Source organism: Peromyscus californicus, unplaced genomic scaffold (genome assembly GCF_007827085.1).
Source record: "Peromyscus californicus insignis strain IS unplaced genomic scaffold, ASM782708v3 Scaffold_16__1_contigs__length_79575227, whole genome shotgun sequence".
Lineage (NCBI taxonomy): Eukaryota > Metazoa > Chordata > Mammalia > Rodentia > Cricetidae > Peromyscus > Peromyscus californicus.
In genome coordinates, this window is record NW_026294458.1 from 27,568,137 (window position 1) to 27,595,997 (window position 27,861).

The window sequence follows — 27,861 nt, forward strand, 5'->3', positions numbered from 1 at the left end:
AAGGAATAAGGTAGACGGCACATACATTTCAATGGAGGATCAGAAGAAAGGGGAAGCCATTGTAAAGCTCCCTATGCAAGTGAACAACTGAAATAGCTCATGGCCTAAGCTGAACTTGGCCTTCTTTGTAGTTCAATCTAAGTCAGGACATGCAGTTAAGTGTATGTGGCATTATGTCAATCACCTGTGCTTAAATCTTCGTTTTCACACATCCAAATAAACACAGAGATTCATTGCTGGACTTAGAAAGAAAATTGGGTAATGGTAAGTCATATGTTTAATTTACTTAGGGCAAAGGTGAATGCAGCAATAACCTGAAATCAATCAAATGAGTTAACCAAAGAGCCTTTTCTACTTATGGAGTATTATATTGCAAATGGGCTCTCAAGTAGTTTTATCCTTTTCATCCAAAAGCAGCTGATTTAATAGCCTTGAAAAATTAAGAATTAGCAATTCAAATTAAGAATAGTGGGAGGGCCATTTGTGCAGGTATCTCTTCAGCCAAAGTTGACTTTGTTCATCTTGGACCACGTACATACCTTCTTTCCTCTTTGGTGTCTTCTGTAGACCCATCAAACAGAAAATACATACATCCTGTCAGGTCATATACTGAAATAAGATCTTAAATTTGCAACATAAAACTCTCATCCTACCACAAATTGTCTTTTCAATGTATAAATGCATTTCTCCAGTAGGTTCACCAAGGAATCCTGTAGTTAATCCAAGTCAATGGCTTTGCCTGTGATAAAAATCAGCAGTGGTTTTGTACACTTATATATTACAGAAGCACAAAGCTATAGGTAAAGACATTCTTGTAAACCTGAGCTGTATTCAAAGTGTGGTCTGCATAATGCAGTAGATGACTAAGGTCCTCAGTAAATCCTGAAGCTATTTAAATGTATGTAATGCAGGCACATCTGAGAACAGTCTTGTACCTATGCCAACCAGGCATTTAGTTCTCTCAAGTCAGCTCTTTACCTTTCATTCTAGAGTTATTTGGCACTGGCAGTTTGGAAAGTCTTATCTATATTTCAGTAGTGAACATGGAAGCAGAAGAATTAGAGAAAAAGAAAAGCTAGAGCCAGCCGTCCTTCATGGGACGGAGCAGGGTTCTCTCTCATTTCTCCCGTCAACAGACAAAACAGAGGTCAAAATAAAGGAGCCAGAGGGCTCAGAAGCCAGAGATGGAGCACATTAGAAGGCTAAGCCTCGGTGTTGCCATGGATTTCAAGGCGAGCAACTTAACAGGGTGTCATCTATTTTATCTGGAAACTCCAGGTGGAACTTTCTTTTAAGATCCAAACTTAGGGCATTTTACTTAAAAAAAAAAAAAAAAAAAATCTATAAATGAATATGGGCTAGCATATGTAGTTTCTTAGCAAATGTTTGTTGAGTGAGTATGTAAATGAATGTTCAAAAATGTGGACATGCTTTCCAGGAGAACTTAATTCAAGGAACTTATACATAAATGCATTCTTTTCTCTGCACGACTTTTAGATTTCTTTCTTTAAAAAAAAAAAAACCAAAACTTTAGAATATACTGTAGGGTATCTATATTCCCACTTGTGGTTTTTCACCAACAAATTATAGTTCTTTGGCTTTTTTCTGAATCATATTATCAACAGCCCAGCCGTTGGTGATGCTTTTTAGCCCATTGATGTCCTGTGCACTTACGATAATTCTGCTCGTTTGTTTGGGAGCTCAGCTTCTTCAGCCATAAATTCCATGTAGAAAGAGTAATAGCTGTTAACATGTCAGTGTTAGCAATAGGGTACTAAGAGAGACACGAGACAGTGCTTTGACCATCCATACAGGAATTGGACTTTTAATCTTGTCAAGATAGTGGATGTATTTTTAGAGGAGGAAGTCTTGTTTTACCACTTGGTGACTGAGTGACTTTAAGTGAGTTCTAGTTTGAATCACAGTTTTTCAGGTCTTAATAATAGGTTACTCTGAGGACTAAGTAATGGATACAAAAACTCTAGAGTGTAAATGCTGTGACATTATCACAGCCACTTAGGAATATATATTACAGAGACACCGTGCATTTTGCAGCTGGAGCTGCTCACATTGGGAGAAGGAGTTAGCAGGAACTGCGCGCTTGCTTACCTTACTCTCGGCTGTTGTTCGTCTTGAGGACATTAGTACAAAAGTCACAGGAGATACTATTTTCTGGGGTGTTAATATCCACCCCATTCATACCACTATAAGAGGTCAGATAATATAGACAAAGTTCCCTGGGTATTTAAAGTTCTACTTACCACCAAAATATCTGAGTTGTCAGTGAAGCCACAGAAGTTTGTGAATGTATGTGTCCCAGTTAGCAGTCCTTCCTAGACAGTCAGCAGGGACTAGGCAGAAAGGCCAGCAGGGTATCATACCAGCTAGATCCTGTTACTCCATGCCCTCCCTCACCAGACACCTCTGGATGGAGAGTTTGAGCAAACCCGCGCTGTTGGTACCAAGCCCTTCCCTGTTTTCTGGTCCAGTCTTCATTTCCCCATTCAGTAGATCTGCACTTCCAGGAATACCTCTGTTTCCTCATCCTCTGCCTTCCTTGATGCTCTATGCCTCACCAAGCATCCTGTCTGGGTTTTCTGACTACCCAACCATCCCCTCTGTGCTCACCCAAAGAAGAGGGTAGGCGCGTGCTACAGCAGAAGATGGAGAGGCAGTAATGGTGAGAGACACAGGTAGAGCTGAAAACTGCATTCACTGCTCTTTACATAGCCCTGGGAAAGCCTGACTAGAATAAGGAATAATCAGTAGAATAAACGAGTTCTTGCTGAGCCCCCCATGCTAAGATCACAATGCAGGCCTGTTATGACTCTCACTGAAATGGCGTGAACTCTCTGTACCCATTTTCTAATCATTATTTTTCTTCCTCTTCATTTCTCTCCCTGTCTGCCATAATAGTGTTAAGTGTCAGGGCTGGTCCTTGAGGGGCCAAAGAGCAGGCTTTGAAAAATTGAGGAAAGCAAACTTTCACCACTCCATCCTCGAAAAGGCAGTATAGGCCTCTCCCCTGATTGTTCGCCTGCTGGTTGGCCTCTCAGCCTCCAGGGTTGAGTTGCTGACTCCAGGAAATACCGCCCTGACCTTTTTCTTCGCAGTACCACTTCTTCCATTGACATGTAGACGTAAGACTGTGTGCTTCACTTTTAATTGCTAGCTTCACCAAACAGCCTGCTTTAGGGCTCATCTGAAACATTATTGCCTTTATTTTGGTTTGGCTTTTGTTTAACTCAGGATTTACTCTCCTATGCAGTGAAGTGATTTCTCACTTGGTTTACTTTATCCTCAGTTCCTGCAGGCTAGATGGGACATTTTAGCTTTCCTTAAAATGACCTGTACTTTGCTTTAAGTGCCTCATCAGTTTTCAGAAGAAGTTCACACACATGCACTTTTGGAACTATTATTAAATTATCAATAAGGAAACCAAGATTTAGAAAGCTTAGATCACATGCCCAAGTCACTCAGCCCAGGAAACACAGTTCCTCTCTGACTCCCCCAGAATGGATCACTTTAAAGTGAAGGGCTCCTTGTGCCTGCTGCTTTTTATGTTATGGTTCACCTTTCCTCTTTGCATTTGGGGACCCTTCCTAAGCTCCCAGACTTGCTGATGTGAACCACAGGCTCCCACCCAGGACACCATCTGTAACTGTTTATCCTCTTCCCCTCACGTTTCTGCACGTGGAGAACCATAGTCTACAGACCGTTCATTTCATATGTAGTGTCCCATTTCCTTTCAGGTTTGCTGGAGGGAACATGTCGGGAAAGTAAGATGATAGGGAAAATGTTAATTCCTGCTAAGTGACAATGTTTGAATGAGCGTGAGAAGAGCGAGTGTGGGCAGATGACTGACGTGAAAATGCACCCAGGTCATCAGGCAGTCCCTGAAATGCCCAGCCCCATCATCTCAGCACTGGAGTAATTAGAGAGAGCACCTTTCTCAGGGCAGCTCCCAGGTGCCTTGTGCACACTTTTCTCATTAACTCGCACTCCCTTTTCCTGTGGCAGGGTAGAGAACCCGATACTTTGTCCTATTTAAAAATGGGGGACTGCCAAAGCATCGAGTGATTAAGCAGGTTGCCCTCAGGTCATTTGCTGACAAGGCCAGGACTAGAGGCCTCAGGGGTTGTGGACCACCCTGAGATGAAGACCAGTAAATCCACAGAGCCATAGCAAGTGCTTGGTCCAATTTGTCACTCAGAGAAGGCAAAACAAACCCGGAGAGATGAAAACACTTCAGAAGCCCAGGGTCACACAAATAATTACTGGATTACCATACTCCGTGCATACAAACAGCATCCGTGTATGTGAGGTGGAGGGAAGATGATAAGTGTGAGCAATCAATTTAGAGTTGGATTAGAAGGGTGTGAAAGGCAAGAGCCTTGCTCGGTGACCTTGCCTGAGGAAAAGCACAGGCAGAGGTGAAAGTTGCCAACAGCAGGAGCATTTAACAGTCTCACCTTCCTAGCAGCCAAATACCATCTGCCCTGGAAGGCATGCTTCCCGTTAAAGGTGACAGGTGGACATGCTTTAAGAGATAGTTGGCCGGCATCTCACAGCCACTAGAAATTGTACTGAAAGCACCAGGAGAGCAAAGACCAGCTGAGCTGCAAGCATGTTTACAGCCGACAGAAATGCCTCAACTAAAAATAACACGCGTGATTGTCTTTAAGGGAATCTCTCATTTACAAAAACGTTGCCAATGTAAACACCATGCATAGGCTGAGAACTTTAGCAAGCTGGACTTATTAGCAGTAAGTCTTCCCCAGATTCTCCTATTTTAATCTAAAAATTATATTATTCTCTTTAGCCCTAGGATCCTGTGCATCTACTTCCCCATTAGAATGCGTCAGTTCAAGCCCCCTTATGTTCGAAAATACCAAGAAAATTGTCTAATGTGAGAAAGTTCCACAAGGTGCAACATAAATATGAAGCATTTGCCCCAGAACCTGGCATGATAAATATCCAGTGCATAGGTGTTTGTTTTATTGCTGTCGTTACCATGATACATCAGCCTCCTTCAGAATGGAAAAATGAGAATGGTGGTCGAGGCCCTTTTTTATTTTTATTTATTTATTTATTTTGGTTTTTCAAGACAGGGTTCCTCTGTGTAGCTTTGCGCCTTTCCTGGAACTCACTCTGTATTCCAGGCTGGCCTTGAACTCACAGAGATCCGCCTGCCTCTGCCTCCGGAGTGCTGGGATTAAAAGGTGTGTGCCACCACCGCCCGGCAAGGCCCTTTTTTAAATGGGAGTTAACTCAAGCTGAAGGAGTGGACCTCTTGTCTCGCTGCACATTTCAGATGTTGAAACATTGCCTGAGAGCGTCTCAGGCTTGAGGCTTTGGGCACTGAAGGAAATGCCTACTTCAGGCTATCAGTAATGAGATGGAAAAGGTGGATCATACAGGGTAGAGAGTTCATATCAGCCATCAAAATCAGAAGGCAGCAAGTGTTGCGAACCAATACTACTAACAAAAGCTAGTCTTTAAGCAGTTATCCAAAGTGATGCCCCACACCTATGGGCTTTACTGCTAGGAGGGTCCCTCATGTCATCATCCAGTGACTATTCTTACCTTACTATTTTTAACTAGCAAGATCATTTGGTTTCAGAGCCAACGGTCGACAAAACAGTAAACACACAAGAAAGAAGGGTTTGTGCCAGCTGGCTAAGAGAAAAAAAAAAGACAGAAAAAAACTATTTTAGAAATTGACCTAAAAGTTCAAAAAACATATGGAACCATTTAATGGGGGAGGATGTAGCCTTGTAATAAGAATGCCATGCAAGTATTCCCACACCACCCTTGGTGGTCTACAAAGTGATTCCATATGTATTTCATGTCAACACCGTCACAGTGAGTGAGGTAAGTGGGGCTGTATACCTCGGAGACTCTTGGTGATTTGGTATAACGGTGCACAGTGTGCTGGCGCCTGGTCTTGAACAGGGCCATGTGACTCAGAGAATGAAGGGTTGGGCACCATCCATCACAGCCAGTGAGGTCAGTCTGCAGACCAGTGCAGTCAGCACAGAGTAGCCGGTTCACTCTTAGGTTTCATGTCAGGGAGATTTTCAGTGAGACACAGATAAACTGAAAGTGTAGACTAGCAGCCCAGGGCAGGAGTCAATAATGGGGGCATTTACTAGGCCAAATAGTGGAAACGGAGACTTCCCCCAAAAGAACCAAGTTATGTGACCAATAGTCTCACTTCCCAAAGGTTGTAGAAAAGCCCTGCCTCCAAAGATATTCTCTTAATTCTTATATTTGTTTGCTAATACTAACTGGAAATACATAGATCTTTAATAATGATATTGAGAATGACTCTTACCCTTTTTTTCTCTTCCGGATGACCTTTTAAGAGTTGGGTGGTAGTATGCTGTTGCTTTCCAAGAGAGCCATTTTTGGCCATGGGGAAATGGAAAACTCTAGACTTTCCTGGCATCTTGAAAGCAAGCTTCTTCTGAACAAGAAAGGCCAGGAAGACCTAGATCTTTCCAACCCAGGATGATCCAGGAAACAATCAAATGTTATTTTTGTTGTAATTGGTTGTTTTTCTTTTTTGTCGTCTTGTTCTCCTGTCTCTCATTCTCCACTCTGGCTCTGTCTCCTTCTGTTCTGCTTGCTGTCTCTCCCGCCTCAACAGGTGAGAAGCCCCACCAGTGCAGCATCTGTTGGCGCTCCTTCTCCTTGAAGGATTACCTTATCAAGCACATGGTGACCCACACCGGAGTGCGAGCCTACCAGTGCAGTATCTGCAACAAGCGCTTCACCCAGAAGAGCTCCCTCAACGTGCACATGCGCCTGCACCGCGGGGAGAAATCCTACGAGTGCTACATCTGCAAGAAGAAGTTCTCCCACAAGACCCTGCTGGAGCGCCATGTGGCCCTGCACAGTGCCAGCAACGGGACCCCTCCCGCAGGCACGCCCCCAGGTGCCCGCGCCGGCCCACCGGGCGTGGTGGCCTGCGCCGAGGGGACCACTTACGTCTGCTCCGTCTGCCCAGCAAAGTTTGACCAAATCGAGCAGTTCAACGACCACATGAGGATGCATGTGTCTGACGGATAAGTAGTACCTTTCTCTCTTTCTTATGAACCAAACAAAACAACAACAAAAGAAATAAACAAACAAACAAGCAAACAAAAAGCTATGGCACTAGAATTTAAGAAATGTTTTGGTTTCATTTTTACTTTCTGTTTTGGTTTTTGTTCCGTTTCATTTTGTACTACATGAAGAACTGTATTTTGCCTGCTGGTACATTACATTTCCGGAGGCTCGGGTGAATAATACTTTTCCCAGTCTCCCTTGGATGGTGGCCTTAAGGCCTGGTAGTGCTTCAAGAGGTCCACTGGTTGGATCTCTAGCTACTGGCCTCTAAATACAACCCTTCTTTACAAAAAACAAAACAAAAACAAAAAAACAAAACAAAAACAAAAAAAGCAAAAAACCACACACACAAAAAAACAAAAACAAAACAAAAAAAATCTTTTAAAAAAGTTTAAAAAAAGTTTAAAAAAAAAAAGAAAAATTGTTTTTCCACTCGTGAAGAGCACTACAAAATCTATAAGGAGATGTAAAAGGCCTGCTGTCTTTTAAGTACACCGCTCACAGTGTTTCAGTGGACATTTCACAATTCTGGCCACGTGGACTTCACAGTAACCAGTTCAAACTGTGGAATATCACTTCTGGTTGAAAACCCAGAGGAAAGGCCCTGCTATTTCCACCTACATGTTATTAAAGGGCTGTGGGATGGGAGGGGTCAGGGAACCCAGTGGTGTGGAGACAAAGTGGCGGGCAGGCTTCTCCCCCAATTCTGCCGGCTCCACACACCCTGGCTCACCTCCTCCACCTCCCTCCCCCCACCCTTTCAGCAGAAGCCAGAAGACTTGGACAAGCAACAGTGGCTATCGTATTTATTCAGTGTCTTTGCTGGGCCACGGCCTCAGCACAATCAAGAGGGACTTTCATGAAAGGCAGGAATGCAGAGAAAACGTAACAGATTCGCACCTATGTTTCTAGGTACAAGAGAAGGATTATTTCCAACAACCTTTGCAAAAAAAAAAAAAAAAAAAAAGTGTCAGGATATATTCTTGTGGAAGAGAAAAAGAAAGAGAAATGGAGGGTGGGGGGAACGATTAAAGTTCTTGAGGCTTTTTTAATTCAAAATTTTATAGAGGGGCAAAAGTGATGTTTACCAGATAGAATGCTGATTTTTTTAATATATTTACAACAGTATTTGTGTAAAAAAAAAACAAAAAAGTGAGATTGTTAAAAGTAATTTTTTTTCTCATTTTGGTTTTGCATACACTGCCACCAATCCCTTGTCATTTACTTTGTCTATCACACACATATATATATATATTTTTTGGTAAGTCAAGACTGTTAAGGTTAGCGATACTGCTTCCAGATAGAAAGAATAAAAGGCAACTAAAGTTATATTTGAAAGAGAGGAAGGATATTTTCTTCATATTTTTTTCTTAATTTTTTATTATTTTAAGTATTGCCTGGGTTGCTGAGGGCCCCAGAGGCCCACACACCCCTGCTGTAACTTCAACTGCTGCTCTGTTTTGCTGTGTAGATCTTTGACTTCTAGCAAGCTTAAGTTGTTCCACTGAATATTTTTTCATCGATCCATCTAGAATTCTGTCCTTTTTCATGGGAGGGACATGATCTTTTAGCCAATTTCTTACTTTCCCAAAATTTTCAATGAGCTGTTAGGATTCTAGAGTTTCCAGTGACCTTGCTTTTTTTTCTTTGATGAAACACTAGTAGTCTAGAGATCTTGACAAAGGGGTTTGTTTCGTTCATGGTCAGCCAGGAGGACTCCACAAAACTCTACCCTCCCACTGCGTGAACGCCACTCTGAGAAGCCTGTTACAAACGACAGTGCATCGATGCCAAAACTCCTTTCCTCCTTCAGACCTCACCTTGGACTCTTCCCACCATGGCTCAGAGGGTGAAGTAGGATGATCATTCTTTAGTTGATTCTTAACCCTTGCTTTTGGATGTTAACAATTTCCCTGTGCTAACATCCAGCTTCCAGAAGGCCCTGGATCTCTGGCCTCATCCCAGATGCCACTCTTTCTAGTTGAGATTCCTCTCCGTGGTCTTGATCAAGAAATCCTAAGATTTTCCAGTTATATACAGTGTCCTAAAGGGATTCCAGCTCAAAAATAGGACTTTCAAAACCTAGCTAACACTCACAAAGTAATTTCATGATGGGGCATGTTTTAGCATACTTAAAAGGAAAAATAAATATTCCAATAATGCAGAAACACCAAACTACGCTTTTAAAAAGAAGAAAAGAGAGGATATTTTTGTTTCTAAATTACTCTACATTTTAATTTAATTTTCCTCCTAATTTTCCTGTTAGCATTTTATTTACAAAAAAAAAAAATGCAGCAAACGAGGGAAAATCTTCCAAGGCAAGCAACTCTGTAATGACTAAATTGGTTTTATTCATATATTTTAGACAATTGGTTAAGTTGGATCTTTTCCATATGTTCTTTGTGATGTTTAGTAGTTTGTGCAACTGGAGTGTTTTGTGGAGTTTGAGTCCGTCTTACGGTGCTTCATTCAGTGGCTATTTTGCTAGAAGTTGTAGTGTGGATTTGGATGGTTAGCTGACTGCTAAGAATCACCCATCATGATTGCTAAGAGGACAACCAAGAACTTGTGTGACCTGTTTTAAAAATGAGCTTCAGAAATGCAGAAGCCCTCCCCAGCCCTCCCGCCTGCTGGTTTTGCTGTTGGAAGGGTCAGTGAGGACTTCAAGTTTCCTTAGCACCAATAGAAGGAGCATTAAGTAACTACATCATAGAATCATTTTCATATTTTGAAAAATGAGTCATTTAGCCTATTAGAAAAAAAACGACTGACATTGTGATAATTTTTTTAATCTGGAGGGAAAAAGACATGAAATCACTCATCATATAAAACCAATGAAAGAAGGTCAAAACCTAGTTTTAGTTATTTTCACTGTTGTCAGGGGTACATTTAAAATAGTGTCTCTATTCAAACCTTAGCACAGTGGGCAGAGTTCATATTGTTTCTAGGAAAGCTTACCTTGAGTACCATCAGGCTATACTTCCCCATCTACTTCTTAAATCTGACAGAGACCCATTTGCCTTATTGTCAGAAGCTAAGCAACTGGGTTCAAAATCCAACCTTTGTGGTAGAGCCTGTAAGGAAAAGAAGAGGTGTCTGGAAACCCTGTACACATCCTTTTCTTAGAAAAGGGAATATCTCCTTTAAGAAAGGGTGTGGATGTCCCTAAAGAATTCTTGGTACTACTGTCTAGGCTCATTCCTACTGTATTTTTTTCTCCCAAACGTCTCATGGCCTAAAGTATTTGACATTGTTCTCTAGAACTGGGAGCTCTCAAGCAAAGATGCTTCTATGGGCTAGTGACATATATCTAGCCACTAAAGGGCTGCTTTCCATCTGACCCATGTCTTAGGAGACCAACCCACTGCACCTATTCCAGAAGATACAGGCGCTTGATTGCCGCGCACCCCTGCTGTCACGGTCACGAACAAGGGAGGGGTGAGAAAGAGGCTTCTCATTGTTTGGTTCCCAGCCCTACAGTTTTTATGATGGGATGCTTGTAAAACTAGAGAAGGAAAAAAGGTCTTTTTAGTATTCAGGAAAAAATACACAGAGAGAGAGAGAAGCAGAAGTTCTAGACAGAAGACCTTAAGAGAAGTTTGAGGAACAAGAGCTGGTATGCAAAAGAACACTAGTGTAATTTTTTTTTAACAATTTATGATTTTTAAATGGAATTTGTTAAGTACAAAGACAGAAAAAAGTCTGAGGAATGTTTGTCTTAACACATTTATATAGAAATTATGAAAAATAAAATTCCCTAGCTCTAAAAACATTGGTAGTGTCTCAGCATGGTGGGTAGTTTTTCCTGTATTAAGTACCAACATTTGTACAAAAAAGAGCTCCTAACTGTAAAAATATATCCCCCCAAAAGACAATAATAACTAATGAATGTTCAGTTCTACAGTTAAAAACAAAACTGAGAAACAACCCCCCCCCCCCACGAATCTGAAATGAAAATCTATATCAAAGTATTTTCATTATTGTAAACCTACCCTCTTCACAGCCATTTTGCAGGCTCTCCCATCCCAGTTCTGTTTGCCAGCAGTGAGGGTGGTAAGTAGCCCTGGCTCATGTCTCAGATGTACCATTCCTTCCTCCCTGTATCTAGGAGGTGACGGTAGCTCTTGGCCTTAAAAAGACTTGGGTTTGCCTTCTTTCTCTAAAAGTCAGAGCTTTATTTTATGTCCTGACGCCATGTAAGGGCCAAGAAAACCCTCTGCAAACCACAAACAGGGAGAGTGTATCTGAGACTTAAGGAGCAAAAGGTGTCCTCTGGGTGTGCAAGCATGTTTCTGTGTCAGTCTTCCTGTCGGGATCTGCATGTGCTTCCATCTCACACACCAGCCTGTGTCCTGCTCATGCCCCAAAGCAGTGTTTCCTGTCAGCATAGGCATTAAAAGGAAAGTGGTACCTCATAAAACCTGGGTCCCCAGGAAAATGCAGTAAAGTTCCTGGTTACTTTCCTATTGCAACCCTCTAAGACACTCCCAACACCTTTGCCCCAGGAATGATGAAGTAAGATCAACCTGGCCAGGAGGTAGCAGATTGGCCCGTTCTCAACCTTCCCCGGATGTTGCAGAAGGAGTCATTCGATTAGTTAGGGCTGGCCATACAGAGTGTATGGTTCTACAGCAGATCCCATCAGGCAGGCTCTGCTGTGACCAGTGTGGCAGCTGCAGCAAAGGAAACAAAAAAGTGTAGCCCATGAGCAGACAGGAGATGCCCTGTGGGGGAAGAGAACAGAGGGTGGGTGCCTTTTCCGCTGTGACTTGACTCTTAACAGAAACTCTCCAAAAAGAATTCTTGAATTTAGTAATGAGTTGAAGTCCAGGGTAGTGGAAGCTCTGGGGAGGAGAACAAAAGAATTGTACAATGTATTCAGTACCCGACAATACCAAACCAGAAGACATCCAATCACAAAGCTAGGAAGTTTGGCAAGAGGTACTTGGGGAAACCTCCAGCCTTTTGCATGGGTAGGGTCCGCAGACTTTCTTTTGAGTGATTTCTGGCTCGGAGAAACCTCTTTACTCACTAGAAAAGAACTTTATTTAAATGGCCAATTTTGTCCCCCAGGGGGAAAAAAAAAGAAAAATTTTAAAAAGACAGAAAAGAAAAATAGGACACTAAAGACAGAACCATGTGAGTTGGTAACAGACAAAAGAAAGGGGGCACTAGAATTTCAATGGACTCCCCAATTGGATAGGGAGGGAAAAAAAAAAAAAGCTACCCAGGGGCCTCCCAGCTCCAGACTCCCAGTCTGCTGGGAGGGGACAGAGTGCTTGAGCTGACCCAGCTGCTGGCTTTCTGGGGCTGGACATAATTTCCCAACTGGGACCCTGACAACCCCCACTTTCGTTCTGTGTTTTCATAAGGAAAAAGGACTGTTCTCGTAGGTGGCATGGGGCAAACTTTCAAAAACAAGCTCTGCCTGTGCTTAGGCTGTCCCAGAAGAGCCTCAGCCTAGACATGTGAATCCTTAAGTATTCCCAAGGGCTTTGTGTGCAGTTACCATTTCCAGTATGTCTCAAGCCTCCACAAGAGGCAGACTGTGTTCCTGTAGAGTTGCACATGTGAAAGTTACTAACACAAAGCATCACTTCTAGCACAAAGATCAGCCCAAGCCAAATACCCCAAGGGGTCTCTAAGTTTCTCAAGATGCTTTTCTGCTTGACCCCTGAATCCGCAGCAGAAGTAATGTGCATTACTAAGTCCCAGGGATGGCTGTGGGACTTTCCATTCCCTCTGAGGTGAAGAGGCAAAGATGAAGGCTTTCAGGGCACATGTTCTTTTTCAGAACCACACTGAAGGAGGAATAGAAACCCCAGGACTAAAACAAGAGTCTTAACACATGGCTGACCGACAGCTGCCCTTCTCCCGTGGCTTCTTCAGACCCCATCTGTTGCACCACTGAAGTAACCTCAGCTAAGGAATTTTAAACCATTAGGTTGTAGAATTATTGCCTTAAGTTATAAACCCTGGAGGAAAGCAGACAAAAAAAAATACAGAAAATGAAAGGCTGTGAAGATAGAGACATTTCTTACTTTTTAATGGTTCCATAATCACAAAAATAAGCTCTATTCATGACTGAGGACTATGGAAACAGTGACTTCCTGGGGAGGCACCAAACTTGTAGGGGAACCGGCTGCTTTCAGGAAGCAGCTATTTCCTGTCGACTCTATTTCATTGGTAGGTCGAGGCTGAATATAAAATAAGCATGTTGCTAAGGAGCGAGTCCCGTTAAACATAATCACAGGTGCCTGGATGAGTTTTTAAATGTCTCCTTAACGGGGAGAACAGTCGCAGCATACAGCTTTCTTTTTTATAAAATCTGTATCTCTAGTCTGCACTTTGTTCCATATCAGTTTTGGAGTGCATTTCATTTATCTTGGGGGTCTTCGTTTAAATGCAAAATCAAAACTTTCAAGTTTTTATTGACGAGGCATAATCTGCAGAACATAGACAAAAGTTAGCCATAACCATGAAGCCCCAGCCTCGGCAATGCCTGGGAACAGTCAATCTCTCCTTGGATCTCTTGTGAATTGAGAGGTTTCTTGCTTCAGAGTACTTCCATGAGATTCTGATACTCCTGCAGCAGAGAGAAAAAAGAATTGACCCCACAGGAGACATCTGTTTTTACTGCGGTTGCAACAGTTGTTATAGCCCGTAGCATCAGTGATACGCACACAGATGCTAATAACAGAAGTGGCTTACCCCATCCAGTTTGTCACAGCTGCTGGCCAGAATGTCTGTAGATGAGTGCACCTTATACATGTGCACACGTGGTGTGAGGTGCTCATACCACGAAACTTCATTCATATTCTCCAGTGACAGCAGCATAGACTTGGGAATTTACAGCTAGAGTCAAAGGCCTGATGCCGTGCACATACCTGCTTTCTCCTCTGTTACCTTGGTTGGGTGCATCAGTATCCGAGGTGAGGCTTTAGAGCATTGGGAAGTAGCCCAACCATCAGTAGTTTGTGTATAGCCTTTTGAGAAGAAACTTGAACAAATGCTACACTTCTGTGGATTTACTGGTAGAATGTGTGTGTATGTGTGTGTGCACATGCACACGACTACGCACATTTGTATGTTTGTGTGTATTTCTGTTGTCTGGGTGTGTGTGCATCTCTCAAACGAATCACACCCAGGCAGAGTTCCTGGTGCATAGATACAGTTGCCTCTTCTACCATTGTGCTCAGACTCATGGCTCTCTTCCCAGGAAGTAGTCACCTGCCCACTCTGTTGCTTTTTGTAGCTTTTCAGAGTTGGGAGAAACAAAGGCAGCTTGTTGGCTCCACAGCAAACCCACAGGGACAGGCTGTTTCCCTCCAGAAGAGGGTTGAGTACACATATTCAACCAGGGAGCAGACCAGAGGGAGCCATCCAAGGCACCTTTCAGAACTCCCAGAGGAGAGGCACCCATCCAAGCAGGTAGCACCCAAGCATCCCAGGATTAAGCCTGAGCTCAAAGGCCATTCCTGGCCTCCCTGGAACCTTGGAGGCTTTAGAGGAGCGTGATCTGCAGATAATAAAGTCTAGCCCCAGGCATGAAGTCCCAGCTCACAGCATGTGCACACACTCACACACAGGAACTACATGGGAGTCCTGCTCCCAAACTGAAACTCCCTGATGCTGCCTGCACCTGCAGGGCACCACTGTCACTCACAGGCTGTATCTCCTGAAACCAGTGTGGCCTTCACCCGAGTCTTTCCAGGATGCGTTGTTTACCATGTCTAGCAAACCAATAGAATATCAGAGGATAGCTTGAGGGGAATCTGTAAGACTCAGCGGCTCTTGCCTATGTCAGACACTAAAGTCGAATGTTACCCTAGTATAATATACTGAATGACTGGACTTAGCTCTCATAGGTAACTCTTGATGGCTTGATGAGCTGGAAACAGTTGGCTTTAGTTTTCTCACTCCCATGCCCTTCTTTTACTAGATGGTTTCTTTCCTTCCCTTTTTTTTGTGATATGTAGATTATTTCTGCTTTACAGAATTCAGAGGACCTTCTTTCCTCTTATGTTTTAGTGACATTTCCCCTTCCCAATGCAGTAAGGCAATTATTTTTTGTTTGTTTGTTTGTTATTTTTCAAATGTGTATTGTCTTTCTGTATTCAAAAGAAGTCTGTGACCGTAACCACAGGTATTTCTTTTTACTGGAAAAAAAAGTTCATTTCCTGTTTTTGTTTTTATTGTTTTAATTAACAGTACTAGTGACTTTGTGAAAGACTATGGTTACTATTTAGGTATGCTTACTTAAGTACAATACACTACATTGCAGTGTTTCTGAGACCTAGAACATACACATTATATATAACAACTCTGTATTGAAATATATTACATTATATTCTTTTTAACTTTGAATCTGCAATGATCATGAGTTGATTGAAATATTATTTCTTCACATATATCACCCATCACCACCTGCTGCAGTTAATCTGGTGCATTTAATGACCATTATGGTTCTAATTTGCTTTTTATATTATCAGCTTCAGTATTGTCTTTAGAAGATTTTAGGATTTTTTTTTTAAGCTCAGACTTAGCACATGTAAGAAAGTGAAAACTGTTTAAACTTTAAAAAATTATTTTGCTGTGGCTAATACAAAGAAGTTCATATTCCATGTGATCTTGTTTAGCTGACCCTGTCAACATCTGAAGAACAAAGGAAGTACATATGAACGTATCTGTGACCTTCCTCTTTAGGACTGCCATCGTCTATATTTGCTTTAATAAATAAGACCAAGAAGCTGCGTGTCCATCACATGACCTGACCAACTATCCTAAGCTGCATTTCGAAGGGCTGCTTTGGTGAGAAGCAAAGACAGGGAAATGCCTTGCTGTCCCAGCTGTATCTCCACACACTGCTTTTCAGTATTGATCCTTCACTGTCCACTCTCTCTTTGGTATGCCGGCCATTATTTTCATTAGTCCGCAGCATTTCCCTGGAGGCATCTTGGCAATACACTGTTCATTTCCCCAGGAGATTTATTTTTAAACTAAAACCACATTTCTGGACACTTTTTATTGACAGAACTCAAAAACATATATGACATTTTCCAGCTTCGGTGGCTCTTGGTTCCCTGGTCCTCAGCATGTCTGCTTGCTTTCTTCCAAGGGGGCATTCAGAAATCAGATAACCTGTCTTCTAACAGAAGCACTTTCAGGTCATCTTTTCAATTAGGAACTTTCTTATTCCATCTATTCCATCCAAAAGTCTGGACATCAGAATCAAATCAGCCGAATCCCATCTCATCCTTCACACTCTGTATTCAGGACAAAACGAAGTAGAAAACCTCCCCGTGGTGGACCAATATTTAGGCTTCTCGATGTGAATGTGCCACTTTCTCCTTCAATCTTCCATCATCAATTATTGTCTTGATGTCTCATCACATTCTGCTGTGCCTATCCAGTGTGTCTCTGCCCCCATCCCACCCACACCCTCTTTAGCATCTTCCATTTGTGATGCCTGGCATTCATTAGGGAGCTCTCCTTTAGTCTCCTTTGATGGTGCTAAACTAAAACCGAGAGGGAAACTGCTGGTGTCTCATCTGTTTTCAATGAGAGACATGCCAGCCGAAGAGCGTGATTCTGAACTGAGTGATAGTGAGGCTGTCCCCTCAGTGATCAGGTATGAGGTAATTTGTCCCAACTCCATTATTTTTGCTTTTCTTTCCTTGCCACATTCTCATTTCTTCTTGTTTCTTTTTAAAGGTAACTTTGAGCTACCCAATCATCTCTTCAGTACTCCCCCCCCCAGATTTTACATTATGACCCCCAACTGTTCATGTCTTTCTTTCCACCCTTCTTAGCATCTTTCTTTAAATGAGTTCATAAACTTGAGACTCGTAGGCAGAATGAAACATGTCTTCATTTCAGCTTCAGATTTTAAAGGTTGTCAGTATCTTTTGAGAGTAGGAGGACCTGAGTCACAGTTTTAAATGTCAACTGTACTAGTTGAGATCATTAATTCCTCTCGCCTTTACATTAAACCAAAGATAAGTATTTTCTGTTTTTTTTTTAAATACCACAATTTTCAGATTCTTGATATGAGTAGACCATTTCTGAGGGAGGAAAAAAAAACCCATGTTGATTATTTCTGATTGTGCTAATATTTAGCCAGTGACATGTTTGCCAGATACTAGATTTACAAGAGTCTGAATAAAGAGGTAAAATTTCAAAGTAACTTTGGTAGCTATTTATGTCAAAAGCCACTTCCATTGAAAACAATGTAAGAAAAGTTTGAAAGAATTTCTTCATGTATTACATTTTTGAAAAGCCAAATATTGGTTGGTCTGAAACTTTGAGGGGTAATTTATTAAGGAATAAAAGGACCTATAAAATTTATCAAATGCCTGTTTTATAAACAAAAATTGCCTTGACATAAACATACTGTATGTTAAAAAAAAAAAAAAACAAGAATAAGGCTGACTGGGTCCTGTGTTAGATTTGATTTGAGGACTTGGTTTATAAATACACGGTATGTTATTTGGCCATCATTCTAGAGCTCATTCCAGTTACAGCTTTCTGGTCTCCAGAACACTGATGAAGAAGACTGAAGTCATTGTGGGTGTAGCCCTTTGGGGATACTTGTAATGTCATTCCACAGTGACCCTTTAGCACAATGCCCTGACTCCCCATGATACCACATTGTCCCTCTGCTCATACGAAGATGGAGTCTGAGACAGTTTGGAGTACCTAGGCACTCACTTCTTGCTCTACCTTGACACTCAAAATCTACACTTAATATGAAAAATGTATTGTCACTCAGCTTGAGGCTTGATCCAGCCTTTGTCTTAAAACAGTTTTTAGCATCAGTTCGCACACAGAGAGCAATGAGATAAACGGCAAGTCCAGAAGTCTTCCTGAGGCCGGCATCTCTCAGGAAGCCACCATGTCTTAAGGCCAGTGTTTGCGTTGCTGAAGACTGTGGTCTTTGCTTGGCATGTCCTCCAACCTAGTCTTCCCTTCATCTCTTCCTTTTGCCCTTTGGAACTCCTGCCATCTCTTTTGAAAGTATTCTGTATCTAAAGAACACTTGTCCTCTGGCACTGCTTTCTGAAGGCACAGAAGTCTCTTTCAGATCACCCAATACTGTCATCTCAAGTGCAGTGTAGAGTGGGAGAGTCTGGATCGGAAAGATCTCATTCGGTCCAGTTGATCTAGGCTGCCTTCTTACCGTTGTTCCTTCAAGCTGTCCAAGAGGTCCAACCTTAACACCCAGGATTTCTCACCAGAACCTCTTAAGTTTGTCACAGATGAATGTCTAAATCCTGTTTAATATTCTAGAGGCTCCAGGGTGTGAATTCTTATTGCTCAGGAGCCTCCTGTTTTTACAAGCTGGCACCTGTCAAGAGCACCAACAGCCCCGGCAGTAACTAATGCAGCAAAAGAATGGTCAGAAACGCTATAGTGTATATTTGAGAGATTAGCAAGTGATTTTTTTCTTCTTTTACCCATTTTTTTAAAAGCCTGCATACCACCCCACAACACATTTCAGAAAACCTGCATCTCATTTTACAGTTAAGTAGTTTTAGTTTTGTGAATGTAGATTAGGAAATGTTCTGGAATTGAAGCTGGTAGCAAACAAGTTTATTTTCTGCACTGGACGTTAGGACAAGTGTGTATGGATGCAATTCCTTCAAAGAAAGTGAAACGTGGTAAAGCAAAGGGACAATACTTTTACACATTAAAACAGTTGTCTGCTATCTGTAAACCTTGATTTAAGCATAATTATTACTTTGTAGAAATTTGAAACTGGAGGAATGTGTATTTTAGTAGAGTTTGTTTGTCGATTTGTTTTTCTTTATGTCTTTCTTCTCAAGCTAGGGAAATGTTTGGATTCTCTGATTTGACCCTGTCCCTGCACATCAGGTGCCTGCCCCCCACCCCACAGTAGTCATTTGCCTCTTAGGAAAGCCTTCAATCTTCCGCTGAGAAGTCCTTTCTCATGAAAGTCGTATGTTCCTTTTCTCCTGTCACTTAAAGCTTTGAGAAGAGATTCTTTCTGCACTTTGGGGATGGAATAGTTAAAACAAAAAACTGTTCCTTGAATAAGAAACTCTCTTTATTTAAACGAACAGGTCTGGGGCCAAAGAATGGAACTGACTGCTGTGGAAAGTCATTCTTGTACTACAGATGGTCATTGCTTCCTCAAATCCTTTTTGGAATACATCTGGGGATAAATTTATTTTCTCTTATTGGGAGGTTTCTTATGAGTATCTAGTACAGAATTCCTAGAAAGGAAAAAGAATGAGCATTAATTAAATATCATCTAATCTGTCCATTTTCACAATGGTAGGGATTTCAGTCCTGTTCATTTTAAGCTGTCTATATTCATAAGGTCTTAAGTATGGAAACATCTACTTCCGCTTCACTCCTAACTCCTCCCTGGCACTGAGATGGACGTAAGCAGGAAATCTCCACACTGCCAGTGCTTTTCCTGTCCACACCCAGCATCACAAAAGAGAAAAACACCAAATTAAAAATGGGGAGGGGTCTTAGTACTACTCATCTGAAGAATACTCTGTGCAACTCAGCTTAACTTACAAATCGCTGGACAACCTTTTATAACCTGACTTTTGTGCTATAGTTTACATTCTTGGCTCAAACTTGGGAAATAAATGCAATTTCAATTAAGTGAACAGAAGGAAAGCAGGGGGAGGGCAGGGTAACTCAATGGAACTAAACTGGTACAATTCTACATTCTTGAAACCTGTTTTCAGGGTTACCAAAGAATGACCTCACCCTGGCCCTGTCATTCTTTCCCATCTCTCTTTTTGATGGTTCTGAGAATTAATACAACTATACTCTTTTGTAATTTGTGACTTCTCTTCATGCTATCAAGACTATCTAAAGCATGTATAGAAATCCTTGACTGCTCTGCACCTAATCTGCTCTCCAGGGAACATGTGATGTGTGCATACAGATAACCAAAAATGGACTAATGCTTCAATAAGGTTTTGCAATAGTCTGAAGTGCTTTAGCTCACAGCAAGGGGATCTTTAAAAACAAAGCTCGCTGTTCTACTCTTGGCTCTTCATGGGACAAATCTTGGCTTGGAATCAGCAGTAGAGTCAAAGGAGAAAATGCCCAAAGATGTTTGAGCAGTAAAATTTCATCCTTACTCCCGTTGATTTAGACTTCAAGTTTCTAGAGGAGCCTATTAAAGTATACATTAAGGATAATTTGCTTAGGCATATCTAATTAAGATCCATTTTGCACCATTGTTAAAGAATTGTGATTGTCAGGTGAACAGGGAGTCTCTCATAGCACACAAAGGTAAGAAGCCCATGACAGAGAAGGTCTACAATTGCTTTGTTTTTAAAAGCCCCACAGTGCCAAACGTACTTGTTTCTCTCTATCTGACACTACATGTTGATTCTCCTCAAATGCCAGCATGTGTGTGTGGGTGTGAGCAGTCAGGCCGATTCACATGTGCAGAGGGAGGTTTCAGATACACTGACGAGAGATCTTGAGGGTTACCACATACCAAGTGCTTCTCCAGATTCACCCACATGGTGAATCCCAAACTGACTCTGTCAACTTTCAGAAAGACATAAGCTCCATAAGAAATTCCACTGCAAAGGTTTTCTTTTTTAAACAGAATAATCCAAGAAGAGTTACAATGTAGAACCTGCATTTTCGTATAATAATTCACTTTGTATTTAATAGTTCTGCTTTTTGCATAAGTGTCACTGAGTCATTTGTACCAATTTACAATCCATCATTTTGAGAGAGGCCTTGCAAATTTCTGTGTATGTAGACGTATGTCTATACTTCTGTGTAGCCAGACAAAAACAAAAACAAAACCAGAATGACATGAGTGAAAAGTAATCAATGCCGAAAGCAGGCCTATTGATACTATGTAAGGTGGCTGCTGCTTGTAGACCTTGACGAATAGCTGATTCTGCTTCTCAAAAAGAGCCCTGCACTGTTAAATTTAGGACTGAGTTTTAGGAAACAGAAAGGCTCTTGCTCTTCTTTCTGTACTCATCTCCTTAATATCAGTCACCTGCCATGAGAAACCCATTAAGTAAAAGCACTACTGACCTTTTCATTGAGAAGCCATTTTCCTCCTCCAACTAGTCCCCTTGATTGCAACTCAACTGTATGCCTTTCTTTTCTGCCTACCGGCTCAATGCTTTCTAGAAGAATACAGAGGTACAAGCTGGTTGTTTCTCTCCTTTGAGCGGAAACAAACAGGAACCACAAAAGAGATGAGTCACACAAGTATGAGGCAAAGACTGTGTTTCCCACTTTTGTAGCACTGGTAACCTTTAGTAAGAGCTGCTTATGGTTGGGCTTTGAATCTGTAATCATTTTTAGTAGTTTTTTTGGTTTATGGGATTTTTTTCTCTTCTCTCTCTCTCTCTCTCTCTCTCTCTCTCTCTCTCTCTCTCTCTCTCTCTCTCCCTCTCTCTCTCTGCACTAAGCGTGACTGCACTGTGTTGCACTACTGAGATGTATTTATTCATGCCAGGAGCGTGTGTTAGGGACGGGAAGAAAGAGGCAAGCTGGGAGACTAGGGAAATCACAGAGATGGAGGTTATTTCCATTATGGTCTTAGCAGAGCCAGTGAGAATCTGTGGAATTTTTGCCAACTCTTAATCAAGTCTAGAAACTGCTAGGCTGACAAAAACCTGTTTTCTTATTGTATAGAAGTGGGTTAGTACAACAAATAGAGAATATTTTAGAAGAAATGTATCCAATCTTGTTTCCAAATAAGCATACAATAAGAGCCACAATAGCAAGAAAGCTGCCTGAGCTGACGGGAAGCCTTCATCTTGGCTCACAAGACAACATGAAACCTCTCACTATGGCACACCTTGGTGTTCCTGAAGGTCATGGTGTCCATGTTCAGATATCCTTTCTATCCATGGCAGGACCTAGATCTGGGTAACCAAAGAGGAAGGCCATGCACGTGGTGACATTGTAAGTAACAGCAAGGGATCAGTGCAATAAACACTGCCAAACAGTGAGGTGAAAGGCTTATTCTGAAACAAGGTAGGCCAACTAGGAAACTGGAAGAAGGGTCAGAGGTGTCGTCCGAATCCACGAGCTGCTCGAGCTGCTCCATCCTCGACTATCCTTAAGCAGAGACCTTGATAGTGCCTAAAAGTTGACAGTTGTTGCATTTCCCCCCTAACTTTTCAATTTATTATTATTGCCTTTTTAAATCTCAGAAGCTCGGAGTTTGACAGCTCTTTAGTAACTATTAACAAGAGGATCTTGTATCACAGGAAAAGCAATAGACTGTGTGGGGAATGAAACAAGTGTGAGGATTCTGAGGGACTCCTCCAAAATCCCGGATGACCGCTTTTGAACAGTCTTGTTCACTAAGAATCACAACCCATGTTGAGCTAATGTTGAATTTCTTTGAACACTGTCCCATGTGAGGGCATCAGTTTGGAAAACTCGTAGTTGCATCACTTTCTCCTTCCTCCTTATCCTCTGTCTCAGTCTACCTTTCCAAGCTAAATGTTTCTTCTTAAATATACAAAAGTGTCAGCCTTGCTGGGTGAACCCCACATTAAACCATCCAGAACCACCTTAAAGAGCCTCTGAGGCACTCAAAGCATTATCTGTATTTCAAATAGGAATTCTAAGTAAGAGATCTTAGCAGATGCTGAGAATGCATCCTGGGAAGGCACAAAGAGGTCATGGAGACTCCCAACCAAAGCTATGAGAAGAAATAACTGGCCTTTTAAAATACCCTCACATTGACTATTCTTGGATACCTTTCTTGAGGCTTTGGGGGACAAGTTTTTCTTGAAACTTGGATATCCAGTCCAGTTCTGTCACCAAAGATTTTCTTCTCCAGATCATAGCCTCCTCTCTCCCAGGCAAAAGTACCATGACAGGCCTGGGGATGCTTTCAGTGACTGACAGAGGACACCCTCCTTCTGTTCACAGTAGTAATCACAGATCATGAGCGTAGAGGGCTACTGAACACTCTTGTGACTTGGGAGTTAGTTAAAAGGTTAAAAAAAATACACAGTACTACTTGACACTGTAAACTGTGCAAAATACACTTGTAACCTGGAGACTTGTGGAGAGAAAGAAACTTCCATGGAAGAAAGTGAGTTAAATCATTTAGAACCAAGCAAGGATCATTGGTGAGAGGGTCATTGGGCAATAAGAAACAAGAGCAAGCCAGGGTCAATGACAGTGGCATGTGGAAATGTAGACAACAGGCCAGGGGACTCAAGTCCTGAGAAGCCACAGTGTGGTAGGTCTTTGGTGATTGCTGAAGTGGTGGAAATGCTCATGCCATAGCAAGGGAAATATGTGGAAACAGATCTGTGGTGATAGTGCCTTTCTTGTTGTAGCAAGTGATGTATTCAGTTATGCTTGTCTGGACCATTGCCCCTACCTTCTGAGGAGGTCTGAAGGATGAAGGGATAGGATATTGCCCCTGGAATGCTGTGATTTGAAGATGTTTGCACTAGATTCTAAGCTCTCCTTTAATGAGAGGATGAGAGAGAGAAAAAAATGACAACTCAAAGTTAAAAGAAACCCAAAGCAGTGTTTCTTATAACATATTCCTCCTTCACTACTGTATCTTTCCTCCTTCCCTTTCTTCCTCTCTTCCTTCTCTTTTTCCTCTTCCTCTTAAAGGAAACTTCACATTTGTTATTACCAAATCCAACTCTTAACAATTCTTTTTCTTTGTTCCCCCGCCCCCAACACTGAACCATAAGTTCAGCAATCAGTCACTGACTAGGGATAGCCAGTAAAGAGCCTCCGCCCTACAGTTTTGCTCACCTTCTCTGCCTTATCAAGGGTGGGCAGCAGTGAGTGATGGGAGGAGAGATGGACTGGACCCACCCAGCTTGTATGGAAGCCAGTGCGTCTGGAGTTCATGTCAATAAATGAGCTGACACATATTTACCCACAACACATTATGGTCTGTAGCTCATTCAAAAGGATGCTAGAAACAAAATGAAGCCACTGTGTTTCGGCATCTAATGAAGGTAGTGCCCGAAGTTCCCCTGTTCCTTCTCTCTCTTCTTTCCCACCTCATCACCATGTCCTCTCCACCAGAATTAAACTTCATCTCTGATATGTTACCAGAAGAACTCTTTGATTCCTTGGTTTCTCTCTTTATCACTAGGATGGTAACTCTTCCAAAATTAAAACCAAGCAAATACTATTAACAACTCCCTTATGGTTGGACAGTTTCCCAAGTGGTATCTGATCTTGATATCAGTTCTGATAACTTGGTAGTTTTGGCTGGCTCAAACATCTATCAACTTTATTTTCATTTTGTTTCCATTTCCATTTGAATCTTGAGTGAGAGTGGAAAGGTAGAATCATGGGAAAGATTTGAAGGCTGCAATTCTAGGGTATAGCTTGTCAGAAGTCTGTATTATCCAAAATAGAACTTTCTACACTTGTTTCCAATTTAATGTTACCCTGAATATTATTTCTATTACATTTATTGTTATTTTTATAAAGATAGAGTCCATTTGCTATGTCTAGTTGAGTGCTCTTTTTCTATTTCCCCACATGGATGCAGTACCAACCTGTTACTTAAATATCTTTTTATTATATTGTTAATATGTAATTCTACTGTAGACCAAAAATATAAAAACAAATTTGCTCATTTAAAACATATAAAGAATCTAGTGAGTAAGGATGAAGAGAAAAGATGAAGAGCAGTGGTTAACTGTGTTGTTAGAAATCTAAGAGTAGCCTTACCTATTTTTAACCAGTGCTTGTCAGTCACACCATAGTTGGGATTATATTATCTTGGCTTCTTCATGCTTATGTTCTACAAATCTTGTTTGTCTGTTTTCTCTAATGTAATTGAGGTTGCACATGATGCTTTTTTTTTTTCTGGCAATGCCTGATTTTATTATTTTATTATCAGTCATTTCCTTTAGAAGAATGAGGGGGAAAGTTTTATTTCTTCTTTTAATTTAAATTTTGTTAAATGCACTGGAAATAAAATTGGACACATTTCACTGTTTAAAAATCAGAAACAAAGCAAAACCCCAAAGAAAAAACCAGCAAGCAAATAAGTAAGCGGCACACACAGACAAAAGCTACGGAAAACAATCTGTTCATATGGAATATACGAATAAGCTATATCTAACATGAGAGATAAATACTGTCAAGTAAGAAAAACATAGAGTGTAAGCTACAGTGCAGAAAACTGTAAGAGGAACCTGAGTCTAAAGTGTGGAGAAAAGAGGCCATTCCTTTCTGAGGAGAGATCTTGTCATTATTCCAATAAAAACCAACCAAGTTAAATGTGGAAGAGATTAAAGAGAGAGTAACTCTGACTTTCCTTACACATTGGAGCTCTGGGTTACTTTTTATCACGTGTCTCAGCTACACACACACACACACACACACACACACACACACACACACACACACACACTCTCGCGCTTTTGAGAAGGGTTTGTAATATCCAGTGTGAGCATGTACACATGTCAGTACTCTGACAGTCCTCATGCTAATTCACATGGTTCTCTGAGGCTTACCAGTGACATGGAAGACTATTAGTCACTGAAATTGGTGTGTGCTAACAAAGCATTTGAATCCAGCCTGTTCCCTTCTCCAGCACCCCCCAGTACAAGGCCAGCTGCTGCACACGAGCACACAGTGAGAGCTCAGACACAGGTTACTTCTCTTAGCCAACCGGCTCATTATTTGCTTCAATATTTGCTGGGTTTTTCTGGTTTTGTTCTGTTTTAGAATGGGGTGGGAGTAGATGTAACTTCACAATCCTAATACAGTAAAGTTTTGCATCTTCCATATCTTATGCAAAAACAGACATTTAAATCAATAAATAATTGTGCCCTAGACTGAAAGTTAATGTTTAGGAGAGGGAAAAAATTGTTGGAATTTTTTCTACATTTTTTTGTGAAGAATCTTTTTTGGAAAGGAAGGATACATATTTTTGTTGTGTAATATTTTCTATTTTTGAATGCATTTTATTGGTACAAGACTGTTTTTTTGGTGAAGACATTATTTAAAAAAAGAAAAAAAGAAAAAAACTAATCGAAAAGTTTGCCCTTAAGGATATGCTGCAGTTTTGAGGTTAGAAAATAATAACTGATTCAAGATGCGTGTTAAAAGTTGGGATTCTGTTGTTGTTTTTGTAATTGTTACAAGAAGAAGTTTGTAACCACTGCTGTTTATTTTGTTTCAGATGAGTAAGTAAAGGGATTGTTCTTGTTTTATTCTTTTTTTTAGAGAAAAAGCTATTTATGAAATGTCAAAAACACTGGACTGTGAGTTTAAGTGTGGAAGCATTTTTACCACCCTGTGTCTTCAACCAATTATGGGAAACCCCTTTTCTCTCCCCCCCTGCCTTAGCCTTGCCAAATGAGGAAAACATAACAGCTCTCAGATGACAGAAGCCTCCGAAGCCCTGCTTTAATTTTTATGGTCTAAACAAGTTGGAAAACCAAAGTTAAATTTGTTTCTGAAATCCCACTGTCCATAGCCCCTTTTTTGTATAACACAGCCGGTCGGCTCTGCCTCTCTATCTTGGATCATTGCCTTCTTAGGAACCTGGGACCAGCTCTGCAGAGAGAGGCCTGAAGGTGGTGAGGTCTCCGGAAGTGAAGGGAGACTTGAGCCTCCCCAGGGCAGCCGAGCCTCTCCATCCGAGGCCAGGCTGCCAAGAGCACACACAGCTAACAGGTGCCTGGAGGGTTGGCCCCTGTCACCTTCTGCTTCTAAGACCCTCCAGTTATCATGGCTCTGCCTTTCTCGGCAGCCCACGTTCCATTGATGGGAGGGGACGGGATCCAAATCGACAGCATGGCTGCGGGTGCTGTGAAGACCCCGGCCCTCAGGAGGTAAAGCAAGGGACCACTCAGCACAGGGCTCTTGCCGCTCGCCCGCCCGCCCGCCTCCTCTTTGACTCTGTGGATTGTCCATCCATCTGCTCACTGTGAAGATGGAGAGGCAGCATGCCCTGAGGCTGTTCAATAGCTTTTCCATATTTTTTCAACATTGAAAAAATAATTTTTAAAAACTGTGATATTTTTTAAAGAAATCATTTGGCTGGAGGGAAGGGAAAAGGGAACCACCAAAAGCTGTAACATGATTAACTGGAGATATTTATAACTGGGGCACTTTCCAGACCAAGACAAATAAATTCTTTTCTGGACCCTAAAGCAGCAAAGTCTTGAGACTGTCAGTGACAAAAAACTGAAGAGAGGCTTCCCTTTCCTCCTCCTTTCTTCTCTCTGTCTCAAAATCTCTCCTTTCCTTTTCTAGCTTCCCTTGGTAACTGTCCAATGGGCTTCATACTTCACATGTGTGAAAACACATGCACACACACACACAAACACACAGACACACACAAGCAAAAAAAAAATCTATTTTTCTTAAGGATTGTGGGACCGAATTAAAATCATGTGCCTTCATTTTTTTCCTTTTATAGTTAAATGAACCTCTTCCTTTTTACAATGTATTGGGTTTTGTTTTCTTTTGTTTTTAGGAGAAAAGGGGAGGTTAAAGTGTTTCTGGAAGATTTTAGGCATCATTTAGAGGAGATTTTTTTTTAAACGTATTTCCCACTAAACATTAAAGCCGACCATCTCAAGCCCTTCACATTGCACTGTGCGCACTTAGAGCATCAAGTCATCAGATCCTGACAACCTAATCCGCTTGATTTTAGAGCAGTTTCTGAAATCTTGACTTCATAGACTTTTTTTTACTATTATTTATCAAAATGAGGTGAGTGAGGCAAGTTGCCTTGTTCTCCTAACTTGGTGCTTT

At 41.5% G+C, this 27,861-nt stretch overlaps 1 protein-coding gene across 21 annotated transcripts in view; it reads left to right on the top strand.

Moving 5' to 3' along the window:
- Zbtb20 (zinc finger and BTB domain containing 20) overlaps positions 1 to 27,442 on the top strand; it is a 786,974-nt gene extending 759,532 nt beyond the window's left edge. For all 21 annotated transcript variants that reach the window (XM_052740705.1, XM_052740707.1, XM_052740708.1 and 18 more), the window contains one exon: positions 6,653 to 27,442. In XM_052740705.1, coding sequence (XP_052596665.1) covers positions 6,653 to 7,074 — 422 coding nt within the window. In that variant the 3' untranslated portion in view covers positions 7,075 to 27,442. The remainder of the gene's footprint in view (positions 1 to 6,652) is intronic.
- Positions 27,443 to 27,861: the final 419 nt, after the last annotated feature.